The sequence below is a fragment of the Antennarius striatus genome, chromosome 23 (assembly GCF_040054535.1).
Source record: "Antennarius striatus isolate MH-2024 chromosome 23, ASM4005453v1, whole genome shotgun sequence".
In the NCBI taxonomy this organism is placed as follows: Eukaryota; Metazoa; Chordata; class Actinopteri; order Lophiiformes; family Antennariidae; genus Antennarius; species Antennarius striatus.
Genome location: NC_090798.1, coordinates 4345035 through 4355354, shown reverse-complemented (window position 1 = coordinate 4355354; position 10320 = coordinate 4345035). Strand labels below are relative to the sequence as shown.

The 10320-nt window shown below is 38.9% G+C and overlaps 1 protein-coding gene across 4 annotated transcripts in view; it reads left to right on the top strand.

Moving 5' to 3' along the window:
* Window positions 1-2681: 2681 nt before the first annotated feature.
* The window catches only part of dysf (dysferlin, limb girdle muscular dystrophy 2B (autosomal recessive)), a 61690-nt gene continuing 54051 nt past the window's right edge, over window positions 2682-10320 (top strand). For 2 of the 4 annotated variants that reach the window (XM_068307598.1, XM_068307596.1), the window contains exon 1: window positions 7644-8050. In XM_068307598.1, coding sequence (XP_068163699.1) covers window positions 7978-8050 — 73 coding nt within the window. In that variant the 5' untranslated portion in view covers window positions 7644-7977. Of the gene's footprint in view, window positions 2855-7643; window positions 8051-10320 lie in introns of those variants that run through there. The other 2 variants (XM_068307593.1, XM_068307597.1) reach the window with 2 other exon arrangements.

The window sequence follows — 10320 nt, the reverse complement described above, 5'->3', positions numbered from 1 at the left end:
GGACTTAGACGGGTATGCAGGAAAAATAATTGTGTTATATGCCATTATTTTATATACATTATTTATAACTACTTTAAAGGTTCGTTTAATTGCTAAGTGAGTATAATGGAGTCATAAAACTTAAATGTATGGTACTGAATATCTTCAGATGTGATTAACACATATATTTAGTCTTTCATTTATTGTCTGGGTGATAAAATGTAGGTCTGGAATATTAGAGTCTTCAGATCATCAGTAGAAACTATCAAATAGATAATCAAAACATTCTGCATTTGGAATAAATTTAACAATCCATCCATCCATTTTCTTGCAGATGAGATGATTGTGATTGTCTCATATATAAGAAAATGGATGAATTGATAAATTTAACCCTAATCACAAATTCAACAAGACATATACCCATGATAAGGTAACTGCTCTCTCAGTTCTGGCAATGTTGTAGAAAGTAAAAAGTACAATCTAGATTTAATTCAGTCATTTAATCCAAGTAACATGTCTCATCCTTCAAAACAGTTTCATGGCAATCTGTCAAGTGAATAAATGTGCAACTGGCAAAAGCAAGCAGAAGCTTTTTTTCCCATAGGCATCTTCAATGTGAAAGGAAATGGGATTTCCCCAACATATACAGAGAAGAGCACTTAAGGGATCAATACCCCCTAATATAATGATAAAAAATGCTGCTGCAATCTAGCCACGCCCTTCTCATTATTTTCATTTTATTATACTGTACATATCATTAGTGATCTTTTCTACTATAATTAGTGGTTACTTAAAATCAACATCTTAAAACGAAGTTCCAATTTAACAGCCTTGCTCTCCATAGCTAAAGTTGCTTCACAACCACTAAATATACAAGCACTTCAGAAACTGAACGAATGCACACAGTCAAGTCCACTGTATTATTTTTACCTCCTACAGCCCAAGCATGTGGCTCTGGGGTTGGCACGTCCCTCTTCCTAAAACCTGTAGATGACATGACTGAAGCCCAATGGGTCAGACTATAAATAGAAAAGCAACAGAAATTCCCCCTCTTCCCCCACCTCCAACACCGTCTGATCATGACCTCCATTTATGAGTGAACATGAACTCATAGGACATTTTTTTCAATTATAACATTGACTTTAGTGTAAAAAAGAAAACATTTGTGTGTGAACCATGAGATGAACCTTAATCAAATGTCCAGGTCACATAATTTTAAATATTTCAAATTACTTCAATGCCCTTTCTCTTTCTTTATTCTATTAAAAGCCTTTATTAAAGTCATTATTTATCAGAGGGACTTTGACAGATGGAGGGTTTTAAAAACCAAATTTGTAATATTGAATTACAGATTATTTTGACTGAAAGATGTTTCATGTAATTCCCAAAACATTTGTCAGATGACCTATATGTCCTAACTGGCTATGGCTGTAATGTTAAATAAAGTATCTTTTGTCACATGATGCTGAGTTTCCAGGATACAAAAAAGTCAGCAGCTAAACATACAGTAGATCACTGTGTTTTTAGGGTGACAGTAAAACATACAGTGCAAAAAGCATCTATTTCAAATTGTACGTTTAGTGCATTCATGCCAGTTCCAAAGATGATGTGTTGAGCCACAGTATTGAAAACATGGTACTGCAATAATCCTATAAATTACTTGAAAAGACAACCTGTTACTGTTTAGGACATGATAAGATTTCATTTACCGCTGACTGTTGTGATCCTGAGTGCAGGTTTTATTTCCATTGTGACCAGTCTGCAGTCACATCCTGAGTCATTTCTTACTATTCGTCTGCTGATGTATTTTTGATAGCTTCCGATGAGCAAGCACTTTGAGACAGTGGAGAGAAAAAACTGTCTTTTTATAGGCAGAAACCTCAGAGCAGATCCCTTCTCCAGGTCGGTGCTCTCTTACAGGTTGAGCTGAAATAGAAACAGAGAGCGAGCACGAGATGCTGTTCAGTGAGGTACGGCAGTAATGTTGATAATTATAGTCCAAATAATAAATTACGGATAAGTTAAACAATATTAAAATTATTTATAGACGTAAACCATGATTATTTTCAGTGCACATGTAGCATTAGGTTGGATCAGCTGGTGAGTCTTTAGAAAATGTCTGGATTATAAGAAACACATACATTAAAAGTTTTAAGATAAAACTGTACCTTCACGTTCTCTCAATCTGCATCAACAAGAACATTTTCTCTCCAAAACTACTACCCTCTATGTGTGTGTGTGTGTATGTGTGCCTGCATGGGTGTGTGTGTGTGTGTGTGTGTGTGTGCTCGAGAAAGAGAGAGATCCCCTCATTTGTTGGTTAAGGACATCAGTTTGTTTCTGATCAGACTTGTGTGATCTGTGTCTGTGTGTGTGTGCGTGTGCGTGTGCGTGTGCATGTGTGCGTGTGCGCGTGCGTGATCACGTGCATGTGTGTTCATGTGTCTGGCCGTTCAAGCCTGGAGTGAGTAAAGGAACACTCTGTGTGCATGTGTATGTGTGTGTGTGTGTGTGTGTGTGTGTGTGTGTGTGTGTGTGTGTGTGCATGAGTCAGCCACAGTACCATGGTTGCTCTGTGTGTGTGTGTGTGTGAGAGAGAGAGAGAGAGAGAGACAGAGTAGGGACGAGCCAGACAGCTGAGATCTGCAGCTCTATCAGTTTCTCTCTCCGTCCCTGTTCACCCTCACCCACCCTTCTCTCCTCATTGATCTTGGGATGAACTGACTACATGGACCCTCCACCATCTGTCAGTAGGATTTGACAGACCTCTTCAAGTGTTCGTGAGCCATGCTGCGTGTGTTTATTCTGTGTGCAGAGCGTCTCCAAACACCAGACGATGACATCAGCGATGCCTACTGCACTGTCACCTACGAAGGTAGGGGTGGTGTGGTTGTGTTTTGTGACACCCTGTGAGAAAGGAAAGAGATTCTGAGTAAAGTCAAGACAAAGAGAGACAGCTGAGAAGAAGAGATATGGTTCATGATGATTGAAACACTGAACCCCTCCTTCTCCCTACAACAGCTGAGGTTATTATTGGAAGGACTTGGCCGGTCTGTCATGACTTCCGGTGTGTCCAGGGTGGGTTGCAGAGAGTGTTAGAGAGAGAGGCATAAGTGATGGGGAAACCAGGAGTCAAGCAAGACATGGGATGTTATTCCCGGCTGTACTGTTATGAGGAGGTGTGTGTATCTCCAGTAAAGCATGAATGTGTTTGCATTGCCTTTCATTCTTTCCCTTTGACAGTTTATCCTTTGGGGCCATCCGCCTCTCTGTCGCTCTCACACACACTCTGGGTTTGTCAGACTAGTAGTCGCCCGAAAAAGCATAGGTTTATAGTCACCAATGTAGTCCATACTGGATCATCCCAGAATCAATTAAGCCAAAATGAGACTAAAAAGAACTTCAAAAATTTGTCATCAGGATGGCATTGCCAGTAAAACAAACACCAAATTTTGAATCCTAAATACAAAATTCCATTCTATTCTTATTGCTGTTTCTTCAGAGAGCATACATTTATTTTGAAAGGGATTTCAAAGCCGTTTGAAATCATTGCTTCATGATTGAAATCAAAATCTGAGGGCTCAAATCTTGTTGTACTTTAACAAAAATTCACTTATACTCTCAAACTGGGTGGGTTAATTATAGAAATAGAAATCCGTGAAGATTCTCATTCAGTACTCGTTTTGAGACACAGTTGTAGAGTTAGCATGCTGACGCTAATTTAACAAAGCATCTCTGTGGTCACACCATCACAGAACTCTGCCCGTATATCTCAGATAATATAAGATTTAAGATATGCAATTTATTGCATATCTTAAATCTTATATTGCCTATCTGGGAAATTTGGAAAATAGTTTTTTTCTGTTTATTCTACTTCCTTTCCTCACTTTTGTGTCAAGAGTGAGTTTATTGTGAGAAAGAGTGGATTTTCCTCAACTTAAAATGTGTGACATAAACTCATGACTTTTTCTTCGTTTCTCTGTGCAAGATAGGAGAGCTCCGTCAATTTGTCTCTCTACTTTTTCGCTTTCTCTCTCTCTTTCAAACACACACACGCATGCAAACACACACATAGAAGCAGAGGCAGAGACAGAGATAGACTCATCTATTAGTTAAACCTATAAACCTTGATGCTTGTATTGAAATAAAACTCGGTCACAGAGCCATTTACTGTATACAGTAGTATTAATGGCCGGAAGATCACGAGGCCTTTAGAAAACAATGCAGGTTTTGTTTTGGAAGTTTCCAATCACACAGGTTACATTGTACAGTTTCAAATGCTAACCACAGATGGAGAAAATTTGTGTTTTCTGTACCTGCAGCAGAATATATCTCAGTGTCATCTGCATATAGGCGGAACCATTCTCTCACCTTATATTGAGAGAATATAAGGTGAATTAAAGAGATCCAGGGCGGCACAGTGGCGTAGTGGGTAGTGCTGTCGCCTCACAACTAGAAGGTTGCGGATTTGAGTCATTTCTATGCAGTGTGTAGATGGGTTCTCTCCAGGTTCCCAGACTTCCTCCCACCTCCAAAAAGTTCACTACAGTGACCCTCAGAAGTGAAAGAAGTGGATAAGAAAATGAATGAATGAATAAAAGAGATCCCAGATCCTTTGGGATACATCCTTAGATATAACAATTGATAGTTTTGAAACCATTACGTAAATTGTACTGACTCGTCACTTAGTCTTTGTTTCATAATGTTGTAATCCACAATCTCAAAATGTTTAGATAGGTCAATAAAAAGTCATTATACATACAATGCTGTTCATCTAAAATTCTATAAAATAATTCACTACCTTTAAGCCAGCTGTAGTTCTACAGCACTGTTTTTGAAAACAGAATGAAAATGGGACGAAACATTATTGATGGATAAAAATTCACTAGTTTTCACTTAAAAGGTACTCTGACAAAAACATATAGTTGAACAAGTAAATTAGCGACTAACCAAAACCGGACTGTCAGAAAAAGCTGAGACGGAATTATCAAGATCAATGTTTACAGACTCAAACAAGAAACCCCAGGCAATGAAATGTTCTTTAAACCAAACAAACATTTCATCCTTTTTGTGTAATGTTTTGTGAGTTCTACACAATACATGGAGAAAAGCATTAGTTTCGTACTTTTGAAAGGAAAATACTTGTTGACATATTTCTGAGCAGTTTAACCAAACAAATAATTTTATTTGATATATTTTCCAAATACGTAAATGTAATGAAGGTCAAGGAAAAAAACTGAATCATGTCATGTTTGATTTTTTGAATTTTACTCGAATCTTATTGTTGCAAAGAAGTAGTGGTCACTAATGTCATCTGCATAAAGACAAGCAGGGGAATATTATTTGCAGAATGTTAATTCTTTAAATTAAATCAGTTTAATGACTATTTACATCACATAGTAGGAGGAAAGCGCATCACTGATTATATGGAGATCTTTGTCACCTTCAGATCAAAGATGAGGAATTAAAATTGATTAATCACTAACTTAGAAAGACTGTCACGATTCTAATTATACTTACAATAGGTCTGACACAGGAGAACTACATCACCATATCCAGTTTAGCGGATGGATTTTGCCCATGAGATGAAGACCACACCCTGATTCAATATAAGCAGGATTTGTGTGTGTGTGTGTGTGTGTGTGTGTGTGTGTGTGTGTGTGTGTGTGTGTGTGTGTGATTATGTGCAATCATTTATTCATTATATTTCAATTTGTAACCAAACATGCACCAACACGTGTTGCCTCTATGAAACATCCAGGCAGTAACCTCAGGCTGTCACCAGAAATGTGTCTGTTTTCTAACTACATAGCGGCCATTGTTTTTGAGTTATCCACTGTAGATGAAGACATTGTTTAGGGTGCTAGGAAGACAGAAAACATGTCAAGTATGCTGCGCTTGGAAACATTACAATGACAGAAATGTGAAAATATTGTGAGAGACTTTTACTGTGTGTGTATTCATGCACCAAAATGTGTTTCAATTTAGAGTGTTATATTCTTCTTCTCCTTTCGGCTTTTCTCTTCAGGGGTCACCACAATAAATCAGTTGCCTCCATCTAACCCTGTCTTCTGAATCCTCTTCTCTCCTTCAACTACCTTCATTACCTCTTTCACTACATCCATAAACCTCATCTATGGTCTTCCTCTTCCTCACTTCTGCCCTTAGTCTAGATTCAACTGCTCTTTCCCATTACTTTATTGTATGGCTCATCAGCTTTATTCCTCTGTAGTTGCCACCACACTGCACATCTCCCTTGTTCTTAAAAATGGGCACCAGCACATTTCTCCTCCATTCCTCAGGCATCTTCTCACTATCTAAGATCCTGTTGAACAACCCAGTCAGAAACTCTACTGCCACCTCTCCTAGACACTTCCATTGCTCCACAGGTATATCATCAGGGCCGACTGCCTTTCCACTCTTCATCCTCTTCTATGCCCTCCTCACTTCATCCTGACTAATCTTTGCTACTTCCTGTTCCACAACAGCCACCCCTTCTAGTCTTTGTTTTCTCTCATTTTCCTTGTTCATCAACTTTTCAAAGTACTCTTTCCATCTTCCCATCACACTACTGGCACCTGTCAATACACTTCCATCCCTATCTTTAATCACCCTAACCTGCTGCACGTCCTTCCCATCTCTGTCTCTCTGTCTTGCCAACCTGTGTAGATCGGTCTCTCCCTCCTTACTGTCCAACCTAGCAAACAAGTCATCTTAAGCCCCTTGTTTGGCCTTTGCTACCACTACTTTCACCTTAAGCTGCATCTCCCTGTACTCTCCTCAGTCCTCTCAGTGTCCCACTTAGTGTCCCACACAGTGTCTTAGCTAACCTCTTTCGCTGTATACACTTCTGTACCTCCTCATTCCGCCTCCAAATCTCCTTATCTACTAGCTATAACAACTGGAAAGCCCAGGCACGAGCATACACACACACACACACACACACACACACACACACACACACACACACACACACACACACACACACACACACACACACACACACACACACACACACACACACACACACACACACACACACACACACATACACACACACACACACACACACACACACACACACACACACACACACACACACACAAAGCATATCCCACTCATTATTGTCTGCAGGTGGTGCTGTCTCCCTGTACACGTTCATGCATCAGTGCGCGCTGTGGGACTAAGCATCACATCTTACCTCAGCAGCCCTAAAGTTTCCCCAAAAGACCTTTGTAACATTCTTACATTTTTCTTGGGTCTGGGTTCCTACATCCCTGAACTACTAAATTCCATCTTGACTTGAACCTGGGCAGATGAATTCACCAGTACGGATGCAGTTCTTTTTCGAGCTATAGTTTAGAAAGATGTCTGAAGAATTTTTCCTTCCCTTTTAGAGTCTAATTACGGAATTATAAGAGATTGAAAGTTTGTTGAAAACACCAGACAGCAATGAATCTGCTAATGAAATTGACCAAATAAGGTAGAGGTGTGAAGAGGAGCGCGGGGAAGACAATGTGCTTCCAAGCTGAGAGTCAAAAATTTGGGTAAGATAGGAAAATAGCCAGGAGACAGGAGAGGAAAAGAGAACAGGAAATGTGGAGATTTCCTCTTTATGTGAGGTGTGTGTCTTTTCCCGACATGCTCACTCGTTGTCCTCTTTCTCTATGCATTTTGCAGAGACTCAGAAAGAGACAGAAGTAGCTTTTGTGAAGGAACTTAACAGGTTTAATTTGAAGTATCAGACATGCTACTATGAGACAAAGTAAGGCAAAAATTTGGATACATTTTTTCACATCTTGATTTTGTGTTGCTGGGACTAAACAAGGACCAATCATTTAAGAAAGAGTTGATGTTTTGTTGTATTTTATATTTGTTTTTACCCGTCTCCGGATCTCGCTCACTTGGTTTATTTTCTGAACTGATCACCTGCGTCCTCCTTCTGTGAGTGAGTTCCTCGGGCATCACAGATTTCAGGAGTTTGGTGAGGTTTCAGCCATGCTGCGCTGCGTTCTTCAGCGAGCGAACAACCTGAGACACTCAGACCCTCTGGCTAGTGTCACCTTCAGAGGTAAGGTCAGATTCAGCTTACATTATGAAAACCAGGCATTGCTGTAGAGATCCCGTTCCTCTTTTTAGTAGAGAATTTTAAAATACCCTTAAACCTGGTTGAACAGTTTTTATTTTTCCACTATGATCATGAAATATAGGAGGGTTTGCAATTCGCTTGACTGTGATATTCAGTGGCTTAGGGTTAGGGTAGAGCAGCATCAAGGTTTCACTGGCGTCTGTTTGTTATTTTATAAAATTATTTATGAGGATCAAAAAATTACATAATGATTTGATTTGGTTAATGTTATTTTGTCTATAATGCTGAAAATGTTTGACAAGTCACCATGAGTCTGGGTGGAATATGGTTATTTTCTCAGAAGCAACCCTTCAGTTTTTGGAATACATTTGGATGAAGGAGCGAATCTTTACGAGAATCCAGTGGGCAGATGTTGAACTCAAAAGTTAGGTCAGATTTGCATGAAACTTTTACCTGAAAAATACATCAGATAACTGAACAAGACTATGCTGACTTTTTTTTCTCACTAAAAGCTATTGCATATGTTAAGGCTTATGGATGGAGACACATTGTATATTTTTTTTTAATACTCAGCCTTGGTCGATGTTTACAGTCTACAGAGCTCTTTGACCTCCTTATGTAGGTCCAACAGCAGTCAAAAGCAGGATGTACTGTATATCTTAAGTGGACACCTGCATTTGAGAATGTGAAAGTCAACTGAGTGTTTGGTTTGCCTCTCATTGGCACACAGTGAAGGTGACCTGGCCACCAGGTCTGTTTTCCATCAGGTTGTTGTTGTACTTTCCACGAATGTGTCTGCCTTCTTAATGACGGGAGCTTTGCTGTTAACTTCCTGCCTTTGTCTTGAAATTTTGTTTCCTGATGCCATCAGTCATGTTCTCTATTCTCTAAGGAAGAGGAGACACAAAATTAATTAAAATCCTGATCTTTATGTTAGATGTTTGAAACTAAATACAGTGTGCATGTTGTACAAGCAGGGCCACCATGAAAATTGGACAGATTTATTACCTTTGCTAAGGAGCCTTTCCATCTGTCCATTTATTTTTTGGTTGGTTGGTTAGTTAGTTGATTTCTCACTAAGGTTATGCTAAAACTCCTGGACAGACTTCTGATTTTGGATATTTTTAGTTTCAAATAAATTATTTTTTAAAATATTTTTCCAAATCATGCAAATTCAACTAAACCCAAAAAACTTTGAAGGGTCAAATATTGGCTAGACAAAAATACATTTTGGCTGCAGATGAAAAGGTGAATCCAGAATGAGGAAAAGGGTTATATTTCTTAATTGTCATAATTTGTCATCAAATAACTCATAAAGTATGACGTCAAAATAATTTATAGTATTGAGACTGAATATATACTTCCTACACACTACTTCATATACTGTATCAAGGATGCTTTGCAAAGAAATAGAAAAGACAGAAAATGTGGTTTTAAGAGAGAAACATCTCCAATCAAACTTAAAAAAGCGTGCAGCCATTTTTTATGCTGGTGTGAACAATGAAAGAAGCATATGTGTTTAAAGGTGGCAACATGGGTCATGTTTATGTGCTGACGGCAAGATGTCCAGGAAAAGTGATGTTATTGGAACAATTAATGTTATTAAAACCACAACATAGTATACTGTAGAGGCCCTGCTACTCCTTGCCAGTCCTTTTCTATTTATAGCCTGGACACATACTCAGATCAGTCTTAATTTAGCTCCTCAAGACATTTGATTCAAGTCTTAACAAACCCACATGGGTCTACGAGAATATTTTGTAAGTGGGCAGTCTGTTGTGGTTCAAAAAATGTGATCTTGTATTAATATTAAAAAATTAGTCATGCAATTTTCCAAAGGGTCTCACCTGGTGATTCAGTAGGTAAGTTAATTCTACACAGATTGATGAACAGACAAACACAAGTGCTCACAAACACATACACCTCCGACATCTAATTTTAGCCTTCCCGTGCGTATTTCACAGCGTTGTTGGTTCTATTTTTGGATCATCACAGAAACTGTGCCAAGCTGACCGACCAGGAAGTTAACGCTGTGCCACTTCCTGTTTCTGAGGCACTTGCTCTGATACAGCTCTTGGGACACACATACAAACACAACCATAATGTGCCCTTCCAGACCTTTGTGGAAGGGTGGAGGTGTTTTTAAGATATGTTCCAAGAATGGACGCACGCTTACGTAGGTATTTGTGCAGATATATTTACGTACTTGTGTATTTGTGTGTATGCAAAGGTAAATTTGGCGATCCCACACT